Source organism: Cololabis saira, chromosome 13 (assembly GCF_033807715.1).
Source record: "Cololabis saira isolate AMF1-May2022 chromosome 13, fColSai1.1, whole genome shotgun sequence".
NCBI classification, from domain to species: Eukaryota; Metazoa; Chordata; class Actinopteri; order Beloniformes; family Belonidae; genus Cololabis; species Cololabis saira.
Genome location: NC_084599.1, coordinates 8,307,847 through 8,333,536, shown reverse-complemented (window position 1 = coordinate 8,333,536; position 25,690 = coordinate 8,307,847). Strand labels below are relative to the sequence as shown.

The 25,690-nt window shown below is 42.6% G+C and overlaps 1 protein-coding gene across 1 annotated transcript; it reads left to right on the top strand.

The window, feature by feature from the left end:
- The first annotated feature begins 5,674 nt into the window (after positions 1-5,674).
- hdlbpa (high density lipoprotein binding protein a) lies at positions 5,675-24,918 on the top strand. Its single transcript, XM_061737545.1, has 28 exons — positions 5,675-5,737; positions 7,420-7,491; positions 11,477-11,593; positions 11,687-11,841; positions 13,580-13,795; positions 13,909-14,115; positions 14,196-14,411; positions 15,468-15,674; positions 15,768-15,875; positions 15,968-16,072; positions 16,191-16,269; positions 16,355-16,494; positions 16,578-16,682; positions 16,785-16,898; positions 17,015-17,101; positions 17,174-17,305; positions 17,397-17,615; positions 19,315-19,536; positions 19,633-19,851; positions 19,939-20,077; positions 20,419-20,570; positions 20,655-20,759; positions 20,859-20,993; positions 21,490-21,633; positions 21,813-21,992; positions 22,283-22,399; positions 22,477-22,614; positions 23,560-24,918. The coding sequence occupies exons 3-28, from the start codon at positions 11,518-11,520 to the stop codon at positions 23,647-23,649; spliced, it is 3,807 nt and encodes a 1,268-aa protein (XP_061593529.1). The 5' UTR covers positions 5,675-5,737; positions 7,420-7,491; positions 11,477-11,517; the 3' UTR covers positions 23,650-24,918.
- Positions 24,919-25,690: the final 772 nt, after the last annotated feature.

Sequence of the window (25,690 nt, the reverse complement as noted above, 5' to 3'; positions counted from 1 at the left end):
TCCTTCTGAAGTTCATACAATACATCTGTAGTACTATTTCTTATAATACCACCCTGCTGCTCACAAACCCAGATCACTTTCCTTAACCTGGCTTCCACTTGGCTTCCAGCTGGCTTCCAGTCTCTTTCAGATTGTATCTTCAGTAAAGGATATAGTCCACCTGCCTGCTCCTAACACCACTCTTGTATGTCACACTGTGCCCCTCCCTCTTCTTGAAACATGGATTCACCACAACCTTAATGCCATTCTTACCCACCATTTCTCCATCTCCTCTGTTCCTTTTGCCAGCATAACCACTAAAATGAGAGAGTGGCGACTGGTAACGCCTTCCATCACTTTGTCTAAATTACTCCATCAATTCTCTTTCTCTTCCCTCTTACAACCAACTTATAACAAACCAGAATATCAAAACAATACAATATAATAATAATACAAACCAACCGTTTGTATTCTTGAAAAGTCCTAGCAGCGGCTGGACAGGGCCGGTCTGGAGGACAGCACAGAGGCATTAATCATAGCAGCGCAAGAGCCAAAGAGGTTGACTACAGCAGACAGGACCCCAGCTGCAGACTGTGCAAAGATGCCCCAGGGACAATCCGGCACATGATAGCAGGATGAAAGAGGCTGACAGGTGAGGCATATATGGAACACCACAACCAGGTAGCAGGAATGAACATCTGCACTGATTATGGGTTGGAATTCCTGAACTCAAGGTGGGAGATGCCTCTAAGAGTGGTGGAGCATGAAAGAGCAAGGATCCTGTGGGACTTAGAGATCAAAACTAATTAACTAGTGATAGGACAACTGGACAATATGGTGGTGGACAAAAAAAGAAAGCAGCAGTCATAGATGTAGCGATCCCAAGTGTCGACATCATCAAGGAGAATGAAGACAAGACATTGAAGACATACCAAGGGTCGAAGGAATAGGTGGAAAATATATGGGGGGTGAAAGTTACAGTAGTGCCAGTGGTAGTTGTGTCACTCAGAGCTTTGAACTCCAAGCTGAGAGAGGGACACCAGGAAACCCCAGGAGCACCATCTCAAATCTTTGTCGAAAAAGTGCACAGCAGCAACGGTATTGTCTCTGATTTATATAAATTCATAACCAAGGCGTCATACAAACCTCTACTTCTTAATAGACTCTGGAAGACGGATATTAGTACTCCCTCAGATCTAGATTGGCACACTATATGGTCAAATGTATCTTTGTCTTCCAGAAATCCTGATCATCAAATGATACACTACAAATTTATTCATAGGTCTTACTTAACTCCTCGGAGACTACAACAAATGAAACTCAGAGATAATCCACTGTGATTTTTGTCCACACAATACCATTGCTACTTTCTATCATATAGTTTGGCAGTGTCCGGAGGTAAATAGTTTTTGGAATAATGTCTCGTGTATCATGTCTAACATAACTGGAAAGTCCATTCCTCACTCAAAAGCTTTGCTTTTACTTAATGACACCTCATCTCTAACCATAAACAACAAGCGTCTATTGTTGGCTGGTACAGCCGCTAAAAGAATGATAGCCTGTTGCTGGAAACCACCACATGCACTGTCGGTAAGGGAATGGCTTTTTGCTTACCGGGATATTGCACAGCTTGAGCTTTCTACAGCTCGCCTACATCATGCCAAATCACCAAATATCAATTGCTGGTCAAATCTATTAGAGAAAATTTCTGATAGGTTATGAATGTTTGTGGTCCAACTCGACCATGGTTTACATGATCTTTGTCTGTTTGGTTTTATGTTTAGAATGGCTTATTTAGTGAATGGGAATGTCATGTGTGTTTTGTTGCTGCTGTTGTTTTTTTTTGTAAGATATGTATAAGTACCTATGTTTTTTTCTTTTTTTTTTTTTGGCTCTCTGCATTTGGATCCATTATTTGGGGGGGGTATGAGGTGGGGGTGGAGTGGGATGGTGGGAGCGGGAGGGTGTGGGAAGGAAGGGGGAAGCAGCATCTGAGCAGGTGGTGTTTTGTTGTTTTTTTTTTTTTTTTCCTGGACTGTGGGGACGCTTCTCCTCTATATATATGAAAAATAAATAAAAAGTCACAAAGAAAAAGTGCACAGCAGGATAAGTGAAAATACTCCGAATCCCGACCTCTGGTACTTGACCAGACCTCTGAAGAGGGGAGCACCCACAGAAGTGGACTATGTACACAAAATAAAATGATCCAATGTTAATACCAAAATGACTTTATGTGCTAAAGTCAGTATCTAATGTGACCTTCCTCAGAACCAAGCTCTTCTTCTTCTTCCCGACTGCAGCTGTCCTCGTCAACAAGGCCCCGGACCCCCCTCTCCCCCGTCTACCACCGACCGTCCCCCCACCTCACTCTACGTTACATTAACGTAAAGACCCCATCTGACCTTATGCGTCACATTAATGCACATCCTAGGTCGCCTTTGTACAGACTAATTACTTCGGCACTTTAAAACCAACATGTTGTACATTTTTTCTTTTAATATTATTTGTTCTTTTGTATTGCACCAATCACCACAACAAATTCCTTGTGTGTGTTAAACTACTTGGCAAAAAGCTTCTTTCTGATTCTGATTCTGATTCTTTAGATTCAATTCTGTTTAGGTTTTAGAGAGCCAGGGTCCTGCACCTGTGTTTGCATCTGAAAGAGACCAGAAAATGAATATTGATCAAATTTATTCCATAACGCTGTAATGGACCACGTACGTGGAGTTCATCCACGTACCAGGCTTTTATTTACTCAGATTGTGTCAAATATTCGTATATAAGTGGATTTTCTTTTCATCTCTCATCAAGATTAATCACTTTGTTAAATGAACATAAACACGATGTGACCCGCTTGGAGAACTTTGTACAGCGGCCAGTCACTGCTAGAAAGTTTTTTTTTTTTTTTTAAGTTTTATTGAAAGTTTGCAATATACAAACAATGTACAACATGCAGACATTTCAGTTCACAGCCTGTGCAACATCAGCAGCACAGAGCACACTCATGCATCATCAACAACAATAAATAAATAAATAAATAAAATGAAACAAATAAAAAGGGAAAATAAATAAATAAATAAATACATTTAAATTTGTGACAGCTTATTGATTGAAAATCTCAGAATGGATATCCATCGTTGATATATATTTCTTATTTGCAATTAATTTAAGAGACTTGAGATAATAATCAACTTCAATCAAAAACAATTTAAATAATGGAGAAGAGTTTGGGAATTTACATTTATGGATGGGAAATTTTCCTAATACAATATCAAGATTGACAATAGTGCATAACTTCTTTTCTTTGAAATCAAAATAAGTGATAATGTTGTTCCCTTCATCTTATGTGTCGTTTTTACGGAAGAGAATTAGGGCCAGGCAGGAGAAAAATAAAAATAATATTTTAGAGGAGGAGGATTTTTTTTTCATTATGCAGCTTGGAGAAAAAAATCGAAATGTCGAGAAAAAAGTCAACATTTTGTGAATAAAGTTGAAATGTTGAAATGCCGAGATTAATGTTGAAATACAATTTCGAGAAAAAAGTCGAAATGTTGAGAAAAAAAAAAAAAATTTGCGAATAAAGTTGGAATGTTGAGAAAAAACTTGAAATGTCCGGAAAAAAGTCGAAATATCGAGATTAATTTTGAATGTGCTTGGTCCATTTCTCTTCATCCTCTACATGCTCCCCCTCGGCAATATCATCCGCCGCCACCGCCTCCACTTCCACTGCTACGCTGACGACGTTCAACTGTACATCTCCACCAAATCCCTCACCTCTGCAACCCACTCTACCCTGACCAACTGCCTCGCCGAAATCAAGTCATGGATGCACTCGAACTTCCTCCAACTCAACTACAACAAATCGGACATGCTCATCATCGGCCCCAAATCCCTCACCAAAACCGCTCACAAATTCACCCTCACCATTGACAACTCCATTCTGTCTCCCTCCACTCACATCCGCAACCTCCGAGTTATCCTGGACAATAACCTCTCCTTCCAACACCATTTCAACCACATCACAAGGACTGCTTTCTTCCACCTCAAAAATATTGCCCGTCTCCGTCCATCACTCTCCTTCTCTGCCGCTGAAACCTTGATCCACGCCTTCATCACCTCAAGACTCGACTACTGCAATAGCATCCTCTACGGTTCATCTTCCAAGGTCCTCAATAAACTCCAATATATTCAAAACTCTGCCGCCCGCCTGCTCACCCACACCCGCTCCCGTGACCACATCACCCCAGTCCTCCAGAAGCTCCACTGGCTCCCCATCCCTCAACGGATCAATTTCAAAATCCTTCTCCTCACCCACAAAGCCCTCCACAATCAGGCCCCCTGCTACCTCACCGACCTGCTCCACCGCCACACTCCCTCCCGCAGCCTCGACTCCTCTGACGCCAACCTCCTGTCCCTTCCAGTCAGAACCAAGCACCGGACCTGGGGCGACAGGGCCTTCTCCATCGCTGCTCCCACCCTCTGGAACTCCCTCCCCACACCTCCGTGGCTGTTCAGACCTCCCAGCATTCAAATCCCACCTCAAAACTCACCTTTACAGAACTGCTTTTAATGTGTGATTAATGTCCTGTTTCATGTTGTGTCCTTATGTACTGTCCTGTGTCTTGTAATTCTACTATGTGTTTTGTTATTAATGTAAAGCGTCTTTGAGTGCCTTGAAAAGCGCTATATAAATAAAATGTATTATTATTATTATAAGTACAATTTCGAGAAAAAAGTCGAAATGTTGAGAAAAAAGTCAACATTTTGTGAATAAAGTCGAAATGTCGAGAAAAAAGTCGAAATGCCGAGATTAATGTTGAAATACAATTTCGAGAAAAAAGTCGAAATGTTGAGAAAAAAGGGCGAAATTTCGACTTAACAAAATTTTGACTTTATTCTTGAAATTGTATTTCAACATTATTCTCCGCCTCCTCTCGCATGTCGAAATGTCGAGAAAAAAGTCAAAATTTTGAGAATAAAGTTGGAATGTTGACAAAAAAGTTGAAATGTCGAGAAAAAAGTCGAAATGTCGAGATTAATGTTGAAGTACAATTTCGAGAAAAAAGTTGAAATGTCGAGAAAAAAGTCAAACTTTTGTAAATAAAGTCGAAATGCCGAGAAACGTCGAAATGTCGAGATTAATGTTGAAGTACAATTTCGAGAAAAATTCGAAATGTTGAGAAAAAAGTAAAAATTTTGTGAAGTTCAAATGTTGAGAAAAGAGGCGAAATTTCGACTTTATTCAGGAAATTTCGACTTTTTTCTCGAAATTGTATTTCAACATTAATCTCGACATTTCGTCTTTTTTCTCGACATTTCGACTTTTTTTTCGAAGTGCACAATAAAAAAAAAATCTTCCCCTCTGAAAATATTTTTTCTCCTGCCTGGCCCTAATACTCTCCCCTATGTTTTACATAGTATATAGCTCTCAAGCTTTTCCAAAATATGCTGGTATATACATGGGATTCTAACATTCTCTCAGTTGAACTTGTCGGGAAGACTTCACGATGAATCCCTTTGTTAACCGAACATAAACACTACTATCCGTGACCCCCCTTATCGAACTTTGTCCAGCGGGCCCCGTCACATCACCGCTAGAACTGAAGTTGGTTGTAACCGGACTCCCCCGGCGGTGACGTGGCGGGCTGTGATTGGCTGTGGTGGCGGGTATAAGAGCGCGAGGCGTCGCCCCCCCTCCTCTCCAGCGGAACCTCCTCGCAGCTTCTGCACCTTCAGGGCAGACGACACCATCAAACAGGTAGGACCGGGACCGGAGCCGGACTCCGTCCCCCGGGGGGGGGGACCCGCTACCCGGGCCGGGCCCGGGCCGGACCGGGGTCGGTGTTGGCGGGGCCGGAGTTCGGGGCGGTCAGACCTTGGTGTTACGCGCCCAGGCGCGTGCTGGCGCCTCCAGCTGGCTGCCTACGTGGACTCCGCAGCCGCGGCTAAGCTAGCCGCGCCGGAGCCTGATTTATGCTCCCGCGTCAGAGCCACGGCGTAAGGTACGCGGCACCGCGCGCCGTACGGAAACCGTACCTCGCGCGTCTCCGCGTACCTTACGCCGTCGCTGTAACGCAGAACCATAAATCAGCCTTAACATGGCTACGTGTCAGTCCTGCAGCAGAAGTTTTGCAGCGAGTCCGCTGACGTGCGGGATCCGTGCCCCCCCCCCTCCTCCTCCCCGACCCCGCAGGACGGCAGATCCACACTTATGCACCCCCCCACTCCTGTTATGTGTATTATGGTCTGTCTGGGAGTGTTTTAGTGAGAGATTGAGCAAGGTTAGCTCCGCTCAGCTAGCTGGGTGTTGTGTTGTTGGCAGCTGTCAGCTGGTTAACTTGATACCGTGTTACTAACTAGCTGCTTAGGTCCCCTAAGCTGGGATTTAAGCTATCAGAAAGACTAAAAGGCCGTCAAGGCTGCCGGGGACTCGCTGATGTAAGTTGACTTTTTTCCCCCTGGTTAAACTAGTTAGCAGCCCTCTTAACTCGAGCTGGACTGGTTTAACACCGAACTAGACTGGCTAACTAGTGGACCCTCGGCCGGAGAGACAAGGACTAACCTCTCTGCCTTTCACAGGTTTACCTGGGATTAATTTAGATGTAGCAGCCAGGGCACAAAGGCTCAGGTGCCTCTTCATAAGGCTGAAAGTGGGTTAGTCCACATGTTTGTCGTGGCCCTACAGCTCCATCCACACTAACAGGGGGTAGTAATAAAGGCTGGCCATGGAAACACACCAGATTCATTTAGGTGTATTAATGCAATCTGCAGAGCTCACTGGAAACCCATACTCATAGGGAGAGGGAGCTGATTAAATGAATCCATTGAGTTGGGTTGTGGGTGTTATGCAGCTTTTATGAACATTCAGGCTGTAATAATGGTGGCTCTTGCACAGGAAAACAATCATCCATTCACCGTATTCATCCACAGCATCTTAATAAATGACTGGATTTGACTTTCTGTGTGATTGGATGGTGTTAAGTTATAGAGGCCAGATGCTTGGTAGGGAGAGTGACGCCTACACTTAACTGATCAGTCGTCCTCTTCTTGGGATGCCCTTTATCTTATGGGTTTATACATGGTTTCAGCTGTCTGGTTTGGACACATTTTCAAAATGTGCTAGCAGGATCTCGGCAATATCAATCCCCTTAATTGAAGTAGCTTCCCAATATGTTTTTTTTTTTTTTTCTTCAGGTATTCACCACGAATACCAGAATGTAAGGTTGACGCCATGAATTGTATCAGGATGTTTGGGGACTTATTTTCTTAGATGTGCTGTATTAAGTATTTCCTGCAGCTTGTCATGGTCCTGACTTCTCCAGAGTCTGCTAAAATATGTATGATGGCCTCTTGTTGTTGTTATTTAACTGCCTTATTTTGTTTTTGTTTATTTTATATTAAGTATGTCAATTGATTGGGTTTTTTTCCTCCCTCCCCCAGACAAAAGCTGGCAGGCTGACGGGAACTTGCATTTTAACAGGACGGATTATCTGGTAACTGACCATTTAGCTGGTAAGTTTACTATATTAACTATTTATCTACTGTATATAAACAATGGAAGAATTGACGCTGATTGAATCTTTAATCGACTGGAAGAATGTGATCAGGAGGGACACTTGCTCGCTTGAAAATGTCAGTCATTTTTACATGGGAATTGTCACACAGTTGGCGTCTTCAGCTTATTTAAATGATATTCTGCACATGCAATAAATGCAAATTAAAAAAAACAAACTTTCTTCATAATATATTTTTGCAATGTTAAGCCCGAAAGAAAATTCTGCAGGAGATGTCTGCTGAACATTTTTATTTTTTATTTAACCTTTACTTACCCCGGCAAGCAATTTAAGAACAAATTCTTATTTAAAAATGAAGCTTGAACAAAGAGCATAAGCATTTTGAGAAGGGGAGTGCTAGGAAAAAAAAAAAGTTATGTAAAATTGCATAATAACAGTACAATAAATATAAATACAATAACATTGAAAAACATTAAGACAATGGGATGTGGCAAGTCAGCCTACATTCCTGGTCATACACATTCTATTGTGTGGGGAAAAGGACTGACTCAGGCCCGTCTGTTATCATCTTTTCAAGTAGATGCAAGTGGGTATAAATTTGCATCTGCAGATGCTTAAGCTTAACCAACAAACCGTGAAAACTGTGGCTCTCAGTATCTGGCTCGACTTGCATGAGTAGTTGCCTGTTGAAGTGGCAGCTGGTCCTTTGTGAATTTTATTTTGTGTTATTTGTAAACTGCACACTTGTTAACCCAAATTTAATTGATTAATTTATTATTCCCTCATGATGTTCCAGTAAAATTGACACACTCACTTGGATAAAGTTTTACTCAGTAAAAATACTGCTAGAACTCAACTGTAGGGTTTAGGTTTTAGTTTATTGAACCACTACTTGTTTCATAGTTGAAGCAGTTTCCTCCCAGTCAGGACTTCCCTGGTTTAATTCCTGGATGGGGGATGTTTTCCTCGTGCTTGGGGGGTTGAATCAGGAAGGACATCCGATGTAAAAACGCATGCCAAATCTGCGATTTATGAAGCTCCACTGTGACAAGCCCTCTGTCAATTGATGGACATGGCCAAAGTGATTACTTTACCTGTTGCATGGAAGAATCCATCTACATTGACTGCATTGATCCTACAAGGTGAAAAATATGGGTATTCAAATGTGCTTTTCATTCTTCCAAAGCAAAACAGTGCGGCTTGCAAAGGTGTGAGGATCTGGATTGGTTAAGTGGTCTGGACGTTTTTTTTTTTGTTTTTTTTTAAAGTTTGTGCGAGTTGGGCATTAAGTCATTATTCATTCAAAGTCACAAAGAAAGTGGCAAAAACAAACTAAGCATGTGTGTAAAGCAAGGAAAATGGGGGCACTGCATTTGTGTTTCAGTGCTAAGTTCACTCCAAAAAGCAAATCTTTATTCACTATGGCTTCCATCTTTACCACGTGTGGTACCAAAAGATAGACATGCTTGTGGAAAACATGAGTGCAGAGCCAAGTTAAAGTTAATTGGTGATGCTAAATGAAGTTGGCATCACCACAGAAATGAATTGACTGGAACAGACATTGGTTCTGCTCCTTTTCCAGCTGCCGGTTTAGAAGTGTGTGTGGATGTAGTTACAAGACTACGCAGGACAGATTATTTTTCCCTTGTTATGAGCCATTTGTTAAATAATAAAAGCGTAATGTATATTAACTTTAACAGGACTTTGTTTTTCTGTGTGAAGTTTTTTAATTAAAAAAAACACTATTTATTAAGACTGTAATGGTGCAGTGAGTACGCTTACAGTAGATTTAACTTTAGAACACGTAACGAAGGTGGGTGTGTGTAAATATTTATCTGTGTATAACTTTGTATATTTGCGTGTGTATGTATGCGTTTAAAAAAAAATGTATATTAGTGTGAGCATGCATATAAGTCAGAATATTTCTTTTGTAAATATTTCATTTGAAGACTGTACACGGGGACACTGATGGATTTTTACTTTAATCCTATCCCGTGGGGACATATAGAGAGGGGGAGGGGGGTGTAGTGGAGCAAAATCCTCTTAACCTTCACCTAGTTACAATTCTTGGAATAGTACCTGATAAAGACGGTTGAGAGTAGACGACCGTTGTTCCTATAGGATGAAACTTCACTGTGGCTGTAGGTCAGCATAATTGATGTTTGATGTGTGAAGGTTTATTTTTCTGAGCTGTAATGGGGCCTGAGTGGGCATCATGACCTGTCATTATATCTGTTTTTGATAACGGTAGATGAGATAATGGGTAAAATCCCAAAGTCCACCTATGATAAGCTTGTATGGGGTTAGACTTCCACAAATGGAGCTTCACGTGAGGATCCCCCCCCCCCCCCCCCCCCCCCCCCCTCCTTGACTAGTATTTAAGCAAGGCCCATCCTTTCATGACCAGCAATAATACACTTGTAGGGGGGGGGGGGGGTTGACCATGTGTGACTGGGACGGCACTTGAGGCATACAACCTTGACAAATCCAAAAACTGCTTGCATGTCAGAGCCCAAATTTGCAGTGGCCCCGGAACTGATAAACGTGTGGCTATTATCAGATGTGAACTTGCTGAATTGGTAAATTTTCTGAAATGTACATTTCTTGTGGCACCATTGAACTGTGCTACATTCAGTGTTACTGTTCATGAGGGAAGTATAATATAGGCACTTAAAGGGGACATATTATGGCATTTAATGTATATTTTAAACAGGCCTTGAATGTCTTAAAAACAATTTAAAGATTGTTTTTTTTACATATATCAGAAATTCAGCCTGTGGGCTTCTAAAGCCTTTTTCTGTGCTTCATTCTGAGGGGAGGCGAGGCTATGATAATGAGGCTCTGCACTGATTGGCTGCTTGAATGACGTGTAGCAGGGGAGGAGACAAAGCGTCGCTCCGGGCAGAAGAGCAGCGGCTGCGTAGCAAAGCGTGTCCACGGTTCTGCGTCAATTCGACACGTACCCTACGCCGTAGGCTCTGCGTTGGTGTAACGCGGAACCATAAATCAGCCTTTAGTCACCTCGTCTTCACACAGGAAGATTTAATTTAATTCTAAACAGTTACACCACAGTTATTTACTCCGATTCATCATCATTTCACTTATGTTACAAGACAAATTAATCATGTTAACTGTAAAGAAATCACAACACTGAATTTTCACAAATTGCAACTTTATTGTTAAAATATATAAATAAAATGTATGCACTAATGCTGGCTCAAGGAAGGACCGCGCGTCTTCTGAATGTGAACAGCTCCAGGTGCTTGAAAGATGAGAAACCACAGAAGAAAAATGTATTACGGTACTGAGCCGCCGGCTCCCCGGAGCCCCCGGGTTCGGAGCTCCGGGCCCGGGACTCCTCGACGGTCCGGTCCGTGAGCAGCTCCGGTGCTCCGGAGCTAAGCTAAATACTTAGCCCATGCAAAGATCATACAAATATAAATAACATTAAAAAAAAAAGGAAATTACCGCTGACTCGTGTGCAGTTACCGGGTCCGTGCTGTTGGTACTGATCCTTTTATGAGGGTAAATGTCGATGCAAAACCTCATTTTAACTCTCCCTCGCTGTTGAAACCGGTGGAAAACAGTCACCGCTGCTGAACAATGGCTGAAGCTCCAGCCGGCAGAGAGAGCTGGTTTCAGCAGCGGAGGCCGACCTATGGAAATCTGCTCCCGTCGTGACTCACGACAGGAGCAGATTCTAATCGGCTCAAAAAAATCACGTGACACTGGGGGATTCTGTAGGGCGGGGGTCACAGACCTTGCAGAAATTCATGGGATTTCATCTCCCCTATGCTGGCAGGGTGAGGGGAGACCACTTTATATATGTTAAAACGAGAAAAAACGTGTTTTTCATAATAGGTCCCCTTTATTGGGAGAATAAAGAGAAATTGAATCAAGTCTCCAACCAAGAAATGCTGTATTAGTTCTTTACACTGTTTAAGTTATTTGTTAAATCATATTTTTTTTTTTTCTCCTTTCAGCGGCACACTCGGACTCTGTGTTTAACGTGGGATTTTTAGCCATGAGCTCAGTTGCTGTACTTACGCAGGAAAGCTTTAACGAGCACCGCAGTGGGCTCTTGCCAGAGCAGGGTGGAAGTAAGTTTAAAGACATTGAAGCCTGTGATTAGATTGTGGACTGTAAATGGTTTACTGTAAATGGTTTCCTAATACATACGGCTGGTGCGGCAGGACCCAACGCTGGAGATGATGAGGACGCCCTTCCTACCTACAAGGATGCTTTCCCACCTCTGCCTGAGCGGGCAGCCACACCTGACGGGACCCAGGAGACTGCTAGCGCCTGGACTTCGAAGATTCGTCCTCTTAAGTCTTCTATTATCACCCAGGTATCCCATCATTTTGTTGTAATTCCACTGCACGCAATTAATTATTACCTGAAATAAAGCTTCAGGGCGAGTGGCAATGAAAATGATCGCAGCATTTACACACAATTAATCCATATAAAAACGGCAACAGTTGTGAAATGTCAGAAAAGCCCAAGTCACTTAAAGTCATTTCAAATGGAGGGTGCGGTTTTGTAATGTAGAAGTCTAATTTAAGAAAACCTGCATGTTTTAAGTTGGACTAATGGTAGAAAAATCTAAATAAAAGTGCTATGAAACTTTTTTTTTTTTTTTTTTGAATGGCCTATTTTTGTACTTTCTTGAAGTATGTTAAGACACATTTTTAGTAGAGAAGCACCGATCAGGCTTTTGAGGGCCGATCTCGAAAACCAGTATCTGCCGATCCCGATATTGCTGATCACAGCGAGAAATCCATAAATTCGTCAATATTGTCTCATGTACATGACACTGACATTGTATTGGGTATAAAAATTAGGAGATGAGAAAGTATCATGAATTGATTTTGTATTTTTGAATTGGTTTTATTGCAGGCTGAGGTAATGAGCAATATTTCACCCTCTAGAGAACATGTAGATTCTGCTTACAAAGAGTAAGTGTAGCTACTAGTTTAAGCTTTCCTGTGGTAATAATTATGTACATGTGCAGCAACACAGACAACAGCAGACATGTCACTCTCTAAAAGTTGATACAAGTTGTAAACTATAAACCTTAGTTTTCCTGTGGAAAGGGGAATTAAATCTTAAAATAGAAATTAATTATGAATTAAGCTTTGTGAAAGCTTTAGCGGTAGCTTCTGCCGCGTGTAAGGAAACTCTTGAGTGAAGCAAAACTCTTCACACTAGAGCTCCACATGTCACTCGTGAAGCCGTCTGACACGGCTTTGGACTGTATATAGTTTGGTAAAACTCCGACAGGATTTCATCAGTGAAATATTTACGACGCGGCAGCGTGCACCGCGGATCCAAGCAGCTAACGACGCAGTTAAACCCGATGTCTTCTACAACAGAAAGTGGCTGAAGAGCAAAGCATATGAATCCACCTCCTTTTCTGTCTCTGCCTTAGCTGCAGTCAACTTTGGAAACTCAAAATAGTCCAATTTTATTTATATAGCATCTAATACAACAAAAGTTGTCTCCAGACGCTTTCCAGAGACATAGAACATGGCCCCCGAGCAATTAGTGAAAAACCTCTGTGTGAAAAACTTTCAAATGTCTTATCAGCTTTGTTGTTGAAATTCTTTTGTAACATTCCTCCTCGGGGTATCTCCTTTGCCCACACTTTGCAAACTGCAAATTTGTTGTCCTTTTCAGACATTGTAAAACTCCTGTACCGGCGAGGCCGGCGCCCCCTTAGAACAGCTCGGTCTGAGATGGGAGAACGCCCGCGCGGGCGGCGTTTTTGTTGATCGGCCTGCTCTGAACTATTTTCTGATCAAAACCAAACCCGGGGCATTATCGGCCCCATACCAATCGGTGCATCTCTAATTTTTAGTTCAAATTTGAGCATCAAGCCACAGTGATGTTGGAGCTATGTGAACCATTATAGCCATGGCGTTATCCGTTATCCTGCTTTTCCTTTTTGGGGGTTGCCCCAGCAGAACATTTGTTTGGAGTTTAAAATCATCAGGTTTTTTTTCTGTGGGATTATTTTTGATTGTCACAAGAGTTACTGTGCTTAAATCAATCATTAATTACTTTATATATTTCCCTCCATTACCAAGGTTTTCCATGTGCCGCTGGAAGAGCGCAAGTACAAGGACATAAACCAGTTTGGAGAGGGAGACCAAGCGAAGGTCTGCGTGGATATCATGCACAGGACTGGAGCCCACCTGGAACTCTCCTTGGCGAAAGATCAGGGTCTCTCCATCATGGTTTCTGGGAAGCTGGATGCCGTGATGAAGGCCCGGAAGGAAATTGTGTCCCGACTGCAGACTCAGGTAAATGCGGTTCTTTAATCGGTGCACAACGTGGATTTTCTTGAATCTGACTATTGAACACTATGCAGGTTGTCCTGGTTTGGATTTAATCATGTTTTTGTTTAATTTCAAAGGCCTCAGCTACTGTAGCCATCCCTAAGGAGCACCATCGTTTTGTCATTGGCAAAAATGGGGAGAAGCTTCAGGAGCTTGAACTGAAGACTGCCACCAAAATCCAGATCCCACGACCGGATGACCCTAGCAACCAGATCAAGATCTCTGGTACCAAGGAGGGCCTTGAAAAGGCGAAGCATGAGATTCTGTTGATCTCTGCTGAGCAGGTAACATGACTCTCGTGCCCTGGTTTTGAGTAATCTTATTTTATTGTGAAACATTTCTGATATAAATCTTCTAATTTCAGGACAAACGTGCTGTGGAGAGAGTGAACATTGACAAGGTTTACCATCCCTTCATCACCGGTGCCTACAATAGGGTGGTAGGTGAGATGATGCAGGAGACAAGTGCCCGAATCAATGTCCCCCCTCCAAGTGTGAATAAGACTGAGATTGTCATCACTGGGGAGAAGGAGCAAGTAGCCCTTGCTGTGACTATGATCAAAAAGATTTATGAAGAGAAGGTATGTATATAGCTCGCTGAGTAAGTTCATGTTTATGCGAATTACACTTGTAGGGCTGGGCGATCTGGCCTTTTATTAATATCTCTATTTTTAGGCCATGACACGATATATATTTCAATATTTTGCCTTAGCCTTTAATTAACACTTTGATGCATACAGTCACACCAGTATGATTCTATGTCTATATTAAAACATTCTTGCAAAAAGGGGGAATAAGTCAAATTTACCAAAACTGTATTAAACAGTTACTAAGCAGTGAGGGGCACAAACGGTGTCATTTTGAAACAGAAAGTGCATGTTGCATCTCTGACTCCCTGTCTGAAGAACATCTGCTAAGAACATGTTCTGGTCCCGGTTTTACCAGGATGAGCTGCTCTGAGCAGGAGGGGCCTTTACAGCACCTTTATATTCAGACTAATGTAGGTGCAGGGACTGCAATGTTTCATTCTCTCCTTTACTTTGCATCACTTTCACTTACTTTTCGAAATATGACGTCATATAGTCTTGTTTGACTTTGATGATAGTGATTGATTTCATGTGGCCACATTTAAGCAACACTAGGTGACGTTTCTCAGATCTGGAAGAGAAACCGCTGAGCGGATAGTTGGAGCTGCATCAGCGCGGCATGACTCACCCGTGCACGCCGTGTGAGGAGAAAACATCCCCTCCCGTCTTTACTAAACCGTCCCAGTGTGGTTTGAAAAGAGTCCGTCGCGCGTAGCAACCGCGCGGATGAACTCCGTGCGCAAACGGGTCGAGTTTAGGAAAGTTAGGTGGAACTGACGGGCGGTCCCATATGTCTCTGAGAAGGAGAGACAAGAGGGAGAATAGCCTGTAATTTAATGCCCGCGGCTAAAAGCAAATGCGTGACAATGTATACTCGAATATTCACGATAATCATTTTGTACATCGCACAGGGTAGAAGCCGAGATACATCGACTATACTCGATATATCGCCCAGCCCTACTTGTGATGTTGCAGTGTTACGCTACCTGTGGTAAAATGGTACAGGCATCAACTCTCCAATAAAGTGTTGTTTTTTTTTCTCGCCTGCAGAAGAAGAATACCACCACTATTGCAGTGGAGGTAAAGAAGTCTCAGCACAAATACGTGGTTGGCCCCAAGGGAAACACCCTGCAGGAGATTCTGGATAGAACTGGTGTCTCAGTTGAGATCCCACCGACTGATAGCGGCTCAGAAACTGTTATCCTTCGTGGGGAGCCCGACCGTCTGGGTCAGGCCCTCACTGAAGTCTACGCCAAGGTAATATTACCGTCTGACAACTATTGACACTGATAAAATTATGAGTTATGGTAATGAGGGCTAAAGTAATTTGTTTTTTTGTCCCCCTTCCAGGCAAACAGTTATACTGTTTCCTCGGTCTCAGCTCCCTCTTGGCTTCATCGTTTTATTATTGGCAAGAAAGGCCAGAACTTGGCCAAGATTACCCAACAAATGCCCAAGGTTAAAACAACTTAATTTTAGTACTTTTTTCAAAACAAGTTTTGTCCCTGTTAAGTTTTTATTTATTGACAAGTCTTTCTTTTTGCGTATAGGTGCACATTGAGTTCACGGAGGGAGAGGACAGGATCACCCTGGAAGGTCCTACCAAAGATGTGTCAATGGTGCAAACCCAGATTGAAGCCATTGTTACAGATTTGGTGAGCTTTGAATTTCCAGTAGTATTGAACACAAAATTCGGCAAAATAAATGGCTTATCTACTGTGGAGAACGTGCACATGGCCAGGGAAATACTTATTTTTCTTTTTGTCTTGACAGGTAAGTCGAATGGACTATACAGAGATTAGCGTGGATCCCAAATTCCACCGTCATCTGATTGGAAAAGCAGGCGTCAACAGTAAGTGAACCATCCTATCGAAGAAGTGGCCGCTGCTTTGTGAGAATGAAAACAAAAAAGCACATTTCTTTGTTTAAAATTTTAGTCAACCGCATCAAAGAGCTTTACAAGGTGACTGTCCGTATCCCCCCCGACAACGAGAAGAGCAACCTGATCCGTATCGAGGGGGATCCTCAGGGTGTGCAGGAAGCCAAGAAGGAGCTGCTTGAGCTTGCATCACGCATGGTTGGTCTGAAGGGGCAAGAAGAAATAACAAACTATTTGCAGCACTTCATGCTTTGTTACTCAGACGTCTGTCTGTTTTACAGGAGAACGAGCGTACAAAGGACCTGATCATTGAACAGCGTTTTCACAGAGCCATCATTGGCCAAAAAGGGGAGAAAATAAAAGAAGTTAGGGACAAATTTCCAGAGGTGAGTTGGAAGTGGCATTTTAACTTTTTTTTATTTTTTTATTTTTTTCCCCTCCATGCTTTAAAGTTTCTCTTTTTTGTTTTTACCCTCTGTTTATTACAGGTCATCATAAATTTCCCTGATCCAGCACAGAAAAGTGACATTGTTCAGCTTAGGGGCCCAAGAAATGAGGTTGAAAAATGTTCCAAGTTCATGGGCAAGCTCGTGGCTGAAATGGTAAATCTTATATTTATTGGTTTGACTTTTTAATTAAAGCTTTCATTATATCCCAACATCTCAAGTGTAGCAGAGTGTTGACCCTTTTTCTTAACGATTTGAATGACTCTGCTCAGGTGGAGAACAGCTTCTCTGTGTCTGTCCCCATCTTCAAGCAATTTCATAGAAACATAATTGGAAAAGGTGGCTCAAACATCAAGAAGGTACTGTAACCCAATTGTTGAATCATAATCTGTCAATTTCGCATTCGACCGCTAATTGCTTTTGCACTCTAGATTCGAGAGGAAACGAGTACCAAAATTGATCTGCCTGCAGAGAACAGCAACTCTGAGATGATCGTCATCACAGGCAAAAAGGCCAACTGTGAGGCCGCACGGACTCGCATTCTGGCCATTCAGAAGGAGCTGGTAAATGCCGTTGAACGCTGGCCTTCAGTAACTAAATGTTTATATGTAGTTTGAATCCAGCATGAATGTTGACTTGTCTCATTACATCCAGGCCAACATCACAGAAATGGATGTGTCCATCCCTTCCAAGTTGCACAACTCCCTGATTGGGTCAAAGGGCCGTCTGGTGCGCTCCATCATGGAGGAATGTGGTGGTGTGCATATCCACTTCCCCACCGAGGGGTCAGGGATCGATAAAGTCACCATCAGAGGCCCCGTGGAGGACGTTGAGAAAGCCAAGCTGCAACTGCTTGCCCTGGCAGAGGAGAAGGTTTGTATAAATATCTAATTTAAAAAGCTCCGTTTCTGCAGACTTCTCCAAAGCGGATACTGATTTGTTCTTTTACCCGCTATATTATTCACTGAAGAGCTTTGATGCTTCGCTGGTCTGAGACCACATGTGGACGACTTCTGTGAACTATGAGCCGCCAAAAAGACAGCTTGTGCATAGCTGTCATAACATCAGAAATTAAAGCAGATATGTTTTCCCCCACTTCTTTTAAACATTTTAAGCCCATTAAAACGTTTAAATTGGGTTCGGTATTAAATGTGGCTAAGGATGAAAGATTTCCTGTGTTTTTATAAGCTCTGAAAGTCCCCTGAAATTATTGCGCTGATGTAAAAACTTGTAGTTGCCTTGTCGGAGGCGAGATTCAAACTGGTTTCACACTGACAATTTTGGAACTGGTTCTGAGCTAGAAATCGGTATCTAGATGTATGATGCAAAATATTTATTTTGGCTTGTAAAGATTTATTTTTTTTCTATTTTGCTTATATGAAACTGCTCTTTAAGGAGAGTCAACTTAAACCCTTCTATACTTACCATCAACAAGTCTCCATTCTGCCTTTTTTTTTTTTTTTTTTTTTTAAATTAAATTTTAGAAAAACTTAATTGGTTTAATGATTTATATGAATGGCCACAGTGTTTGGAAACATTCCAGTCTGGGTTTTGGTGCAACAGCACAGAGAGGCCACTTGTAAAAATTGGAAATGATCTCAGGCTTGAATATGGATGAGAAATAATTACGTTTGAGTTCTGCTGGATGTGCAGCATTTGATGGCGTACACCACTCCATCTCAGGTCTTCACAGCCTGGCCCGGGTCTCCAGCCAGGCTGCTTTTAAGTGACCTGAATCATATCTTAATGGAGAATTTTGTCCATTAGGATCAACAAGCATAAAACCACACTCCAGACTCAGCTTTATATTGCCGTCTCCTCATGGAAGTGGGTCCAATCGAAAACCTGACTATTTTAGACATCAATGGATGTCAAAACATTATCTACAGCTCAGTCAGGACAAAACAGATCTGGATGATTTTTGTGTCTTGGAGATCAGAGAAACACAATATTTGGAAACCTCAGCAGTGAGTCCAAGAAATAAACCTGGACTGGCATCTCAATTTTGGGTATTTTTGTTAGTTGTAAACCTTTTTCCAGAGTAAGGTTTTTATTTGTTTTTCCTTCTCGAGCCAACAGAAACATTGGCCCATGCTTTCTCCGTGCAGACCAGGTCACTGCAACGTCCGCCTCTCAGGAAAATGTTGCTTCAAAACTCAGTAGTACATTTGACTAAAACTAGAGAGAACATAGTGCATACATTTTAAAGTTCCCATTACTGACTAATTGTTTTGTTTTTTCTTATCTTTTTGCTAGTGCACAAAACTCAAAGCTTTCTGCCCTGTCCTTATTTGTCAGAGTGCTCCATTTTTGTGAAAAAGATTTTTACTTTTCTTTTCAATATTCCCTGCGGTGCAGCGGTGTCACATTACTGACCTGTTGGGGTTTTGGGGAATTTAAGCCAGTAAAGCGGCGGCATTAAGACTAAAACCTGCCTCTAAGGACTTGAGCCCTCATAGAAACTCAGCTGGAAGGATAAAGAATCAGATAAATAGTGGCATAAATAACGGTAAAATTGTATCAATTCCCTGTATTGTGCTAATGAACTCACTTGGTAACTGCTATTTTTCAGCAAACAAAGAGTCACACCGCAGAGCTGCACGCGAAGCCAGAATACCACAAGTTTCTCATCGGGAAAGGCGGAGGAAACATTCGCAAGGTCCGAGACAGCACCGGGGCCAGGATCATCTTCCCCACCGCCGAGGACAAAGACCAGGAACTCATCACTGTGGTTGGAACCGAAGAAGCCGTGCGGGAGGCCCAGAAGGAGCTGGAGGAACTCATCAAGAGTTTGGTGAGACAAATGTTTGTGTTTTCTAAACGCCACATTAAGTTAGAGTGGAATAAATCTGACTGTGGCTAAATGTAACCATGGGTGTTTGGGCTGCAGGACAATATTGTGGAGGACACCATGATAGTGGATCCCAAGCACCATCGCTACTTTGTGGCTCGCCGCGGTCAAGTCCTCCGGGACCTTGCTGATGAATACGGTGGTGTGATGGTGAGCTTCCCTCGCACCGCTTCTCAGAGTGACAAGGTCACCCTTAAAGGAGCCAAAGAATGTGTGGAGGCAGCCAAAAAACGCATGCAGGAGATCATTGAGGACTTGGTTAGTGGATTTAGTACTTTTTTTTTTTTTTTTTTTGTCTGTGCGTGCCTCTTTATGGCTTAAATAATTTTTTCCTCCCTCCTCCAGGATGCCCAAGTGACCATTGAGTGTGTAATCACTCAAAAGTTCCACCGTTCCATCATGGGCCCCAAGGGGTCACGGATTCAGCAGATCACTCGAGATCACAATGTGCAGATTAAATTCCCAGAACGTGAGGACCCCCAAGGTAAAGGCAGTGTTATGTTTGCTCATTAATAAGGAAATAGTTAAGCTGCAGTTCTGTCATCTCAATCCATTATGTTTTCCTTTCCAATGTAAAATGGTGATTTCCCTAAAGTCTAAGGCATTGATGTACTTTGACTCCACACAGTTTAGCATGATTTGATCAATTCCCACTTTTATTGCAGAGCATGACCCTGCTTGAGGTTGGAGTTCACCACTGCTGTAATTGCTTGTTGGTTTTTTATTTTTGTCTAACCAGTAGTCTCAACTCTGAAAAGCAGCGTATTGTCATATTTCTGGAGCAGGGAATTTCTGGCAGTTTAACAAGAAACTTTTTATCTGTAGCTGCCCCCCCTGCAGAACCTCCCGTTCAAGAGAATGGAGAGGCTAATGGTGAAGTGAAGGAGCCAGTTGATCCAAACGCCCCCAAAAAGTGTGACGTGATTGTGATTTCTGGCCGTAAGGAGCGCTGCGAGGCTGCTGTGGAAGCACTGAAGGTTGGAGCTAATGACTGAGCCGAGTCACTTACTTCAATAGTTTGGTTCTGTCTCCTAAATACGTGTTTTTCTTCTCTCTTTAAGGCCTTGGTTCCTGTCACTATTGAGGTGGAAGTGCCTTTTGAGCTTCATAGATACATTATTGGACAAAAAGGAAGTGGAATTCGCAAGATGATGGATGAATTTGAGGTTTGTTTCAGACTTTTGACTTCAGAATTCAGGATTTATTTATTTATTTTTTTTATTTGACTTCTGTGTTGTTGACAAGACGTCTCCATTTGCTTCTAGGTCAATATTCAAGTGCCTGCTCCTGAGCAGCAGTCTGATAAAATTGCAATCACTGGCTTGGCCAGTCACCTGGACCGTGCTAAAGAAGGCCTCTTGGACCGCGTCAAAGAGCTGCAGGCTGAGCAGGAGGATAGAGTTAGTATTTGCTCATTTCTTGTAATGCATTCCTTTCTCTTCACCATTTTGTTCAAATTAACTATTCAGTTGATGAATAGCCCCCTCCGACATGCACCGTAATAATTATCAGGCCACCCATCACATTGTACTTCCATTGCCATGTCTGCGCTACATGCACGGCGTAAACAAAAGGAAACTCTGCACTACAAGCTACGGTTCTGCAGAAAAGAAAAATGCACTACTGCCCAGCCGTTGGTGCTGTGATTGCATAGCAACACAACCATAAACGCACAAGTATAACCAGTGTTGGGGTTGTGTGTACCCTACGTGCATTGCTGCTACGCAGAAGCATGAATCGGGCTTAAGGCAGACTTCGTGTTATACAATAGTTTAAAGTGTTAAAACTGTGCAACTCTGTTTTTTATCCTTAATAGTTGTGTAAAGGCATCTTTTAACAATTGCTATGAAGTGAAGAGTCTGTCCAGCCTTTGATGTCCCATGAAACTGTCTGCAGGCACTCAGGAGCTTCAAGCTGACCATCACTGTGGACCCCAAGTATCATCCCAAAATCATTGGCCGCAAGGGCGCCATCATTACAACCATCCGCACTGAGCATGATGTTAACATCCAGTTCCCGGAGAAGAATGATGAGAATCAGGTACAAATCACTGTCCCCCCCCCTTTTTTTTTTTTTTTTAAATAAATGCAGTTTCATTCCTAATTTTAAAAAAAACAAAAAAACACCCTGAACCTTCCACCTGCTGCTTGTCCTTAATTACCAGTTTTTCTTCTTAACTACATGTCGTGTTTGTTAAATGGCGTTTCTCTCTCCCACAGGATCAGATAACTATTACAGGGTATGAGCACAAAGCCATAGCTGCACGCGACGCCATCCAGACTATCGTGGACGAGCTGGAGGAGATGATCTCTGAGGACATCACCCTGGACAGCAGGGTTCATGCCCGCATTATCGGAGCTCGTGGGAAGGGCATCCGCAAGATCATGGATGAATTCAAGGTGAAGCCTTTTAACTATAAGCTTAAGAGGGGGTGGAATGGAATCCCAAACTGTTTTGGGGCTTAGTGTTATTGATGAGGATTCAGTATGATTTAAATAAGTCCAAACACCTTTTTTCACCCCATGTGCAAATAAGTGGGGGTTTTGTTATGGAGCTGACCAAATCTGCAGTTAAACATATCTCAGACTCAGAGTACCAAGAAATGCCAAGAATGGGATGGGCTTTTTTTTTATTTGACTTTATTTTATTTATTTTTTCTCTCTCAAATCCACCCCCACCCTCTCCCCAGGTTGATCTTAGATTTCCTCAGAGTGGTGCTGCCGATCCAAATCTTGTTACAGTAACGGGTCGCCCTGAGCTTGTGGATGAAGCCATCGACCATCTCCTTAACCTAGAAGAGGAATACGTAAGCTCCCTTTCTGTCCACAAATGTCTCAAAGCTAAGTTTCCTGGTCAGCACTGATGTGATTTCTGTCCCGACAGATGGCAGATGTTGCAGAAAATGAGGAAAAGAAGGCCTACATGAGGCCATCTGGTGGCAGCGCTGCTGCCATGGATGAGCAGCGCGGCCCATCCAAAGGTTTTGTTGTGAGGGAGGCTCCCTGGACCACCAACGAGAAGGTGAGTTTTGCCACCAAGTTAAGCCGGGCAGACACTGTGCGATTGTCGGCTCGTTTTGAACTGATTTTCCACTGGTGCGACTTTTTTTTTTTTTTTTTTTTGGATCAAGCCAGATTTCGACCCAATCGTTGGTCGTGCCTCGTGCAGTAAACGTGGGGTAACGACGAGAGATTAACACCTCACGACGAGAGATTAACACCTCACGACGAGCTCCTGATCATGAATCGTGTGCTCGCAAGAAAATCAAACGTGTTTGAAATCCTGGTCGCTCCTCGTGAAGGAAACGCTCAGTTGAAGCAGCTACGACCCGATTGGACTCATCTTTTCCCAGAGAGCATGCTCAATCTCTGTTACGTCAAAAACTATTATTTTTAGTTTAAAGTGTTGCAAATTCACATTACAAATCATGTTTTAATGGCAGAAAAAAAAGACAGCATTTCCCACGTCTGCCCAGCCAATTCCTTGTCCAATCACGACGTTGTCTAATCTTTTTTCATTTATCGCCACACAGAATGGCACAAATTGCTAAAGGCTGATTTATGGTTCCGCGTTACACCAACGCAGAGCCTACGGCGTTGATTTAACGCAGAACCATAATTCAGGTTTAAGGCAGCGTGTTTGTTTTTGCTGAGCATCTTCCGTGTCTCTCACTTCGGGGTTCCTCCTCTTCCACTTCTTTTTGACGTTGCAGTTCCAGTAACAGAAGTCCGACGTGAGGATTTTGATCGTATAGTGTGAGCAGACGGGTCGCATCAGAGCATCGGGTCGTACAGTGTGAGACCATAAATCGTGGGCTGTGAACTTTTGAACTCGGCTATCTAGTCGTGCAGTTTGAGATGGGGCTGAATCAAACCATTTAAAATATGGCACATGTGTATGCCCAGCTTTAGTTGTGAAATTGTAACTATTTTGTTTTATGATCATAATTTTGTTTGTTTTTCAAAGGCTCCTGATATGAGCAGCTCTGAAGACTTCCCAAGTTTCGGAGCCCCAGTGGCCGCCAAGACCTCCCCCTGGGGACCCAAACGCTTCTAAGCCGCGCCGGTGCAGACGGGCTTGATCTTAACCAGTCAGAATCTTCCCCATCATCCCTCCCTCACCCCGGACTGACCGCTGACCCAAGAAGTCTTCAGTTTTGAGAATTGTCACTCTTCTGTTTATCTTGGTCTGCCCCTCTAGAGTCATCGGTTTACAAGTGCTTTCCAGATGCTATAATTAACTTGTAAGCTTTGTACCTGCTTTAAATACCACTGTTGTGCTAAAAAGTGTGACAGTCGTGGCGGTTTCAGTCTAGTCTGTGAAAGACTGGTGTTTTAAATGTGCTGACAATTCATTGTGGTTTTCCAATTCACTTGTGACTGGAGATGGTCCACCCCCACCTTTAGTTGCCTTCGCGGGAGGGGTAAAGGGACGGAGCTGCTCCTATTTGGGCCTCACGCTCGACTAGTGAGGAAAGATGTTTCAGTAACCCGCCCCCTCCTGCTTTATCCATGTAGCTGAGTGACAAGTATCAGTGTTCGGCCCTTTCCCCACGCAAGAGTGGTTGTCCTGTCCATTTCTTTCCATCTGCTTGTAACTGTGCTTCTGTGAGCATGATATAATGGCTCTTACCTTGTAGCCTTACAAATTAAACTGTACAAGGTTGAGGGGGGAGGGAGGTCAGCTCCCTTTCAGACACTGCAGAAATAACACCCACTTAAACTGCCAGATGCTTGGAGATGATGCCATAACTAAACCTTCTACAACACTAGGCATAAGCGCTCCGACGCATCAAACCTCACACTAATGGATGGACATTATGTCAAACTATATCTCTATATTGACGAGTAAAACAGACCATCATGTGCCAACTGTCTAGTGCTGTCCTGTGTAACTCCCTCTGTTTTGGGTCAGTGTCCAGTCCTTTTTGTCTTCCAGTTGCTATGCGAACTAATCGGTTCAATAGCAATGGTCTTTATTTTTATTTTATTTTTTATTTGTTTTTGGGATCAGCCTTACACCTAGAGTGATAAAACCAAGTAGAGGTGATGTCAATGTGCTTTATTTTGTTTCTTCCCCCTCTTTTCAGTAGATAACTGGAAGGTATGTATGCTGTTTCTCAAAGATTATGAAACCCCTCCCTCCTCAAAAGTTGACTTGGAGTGCACATTTAGCTTGCTAACTGCTCGATCAACATCTGACATCAACTTATCTTGGTTTATATCCTTCTAGTACTGAATGAAAGATTATGCAAATACCATTGAAGTGAACGGTTATGGATGACACTGGAAAAATTGTCCAAAATCAATAAAAATTGAAAATATATTTCTTTTTTCCCCCCCTTTTTTTTTTATTACAATTTTTAACAAATGTCAGTAAAAAGGATTGGTACAAAAAAGAGGGCGTTAAAGTGGCTAGGAGTAGCTGAATGTGCCTATATCGGGTGTATTTTTGTAGTTTCCAGAGGCCTTACAGGTGTTTACTTTGTCCTATGATCCACTGACCTCAGTTTTTGCTTTTCCAGTTTGTCTGGGAGAACAACTTTTATTGAAATATGGCGAAGCAGGTTTGATACAGTTTTTCTTTTTGAATATGAATAGAATAGAATAGAAAGCCTTTATTATCAATGTACATGTACAGTGGAATTAGGCAGCAGCTCCGTCAAAGTGCACACATGCAAAAACTATGTAAGCAAGGAAGCATAATGTATATATATGTACACACTATAAACAAGAGTGAATGGGAGGATAAAAAATGTACATGAATGGGTGGGGTGATATTGCACTTAAATGGATGGAAGAATAATATTGCCCTTGAAAGGATGGGAGTATTGCACATAGTAGAATATTGGGACATTGTGGATAGAAGGTAGAAAAATATTGCACAGAAAATATGAGGAGCTTATAGGTTGTGAAAGTTCACAGCTTTGGGGAAGAAGCTGTCCCTGAATCTTTTTGTACGGGTACGTAAGGACCTGAAGCTCCTCCCAGAGGGCAACAGGTCAAAAAGTGGAAACCGGGGTGGGTGTTGTCCTTTAAAATGTTCCTTGCCCTGTTGAGGCAGCGGGAGCTGTAGATGTCAGACAGGGAGGGCGGAG

Coding starts and splice junctions, on each gene's coding strand:
- hdlbpa (XM_061737545.1), top strand. CDS start 11,518: ATGAGCTCAGTTGCTGTACTTACGCAGGAAAGCTTTAACGAGCACCGC. Junction 15,675..15,767: donor TCACTGAAGTCTACGCCAAG/GTAATATTACCG, acceptor TCCCCCTTCCAG/GCAAACAGTTATACTGTTTC. Junction 16,073..16,190: donor AAGCCATTGTTACAGATTTG/GTGAGCTTTGAA, acceptor TTGTCTTGACAG/GTAAGTCGAATGGACTATAC.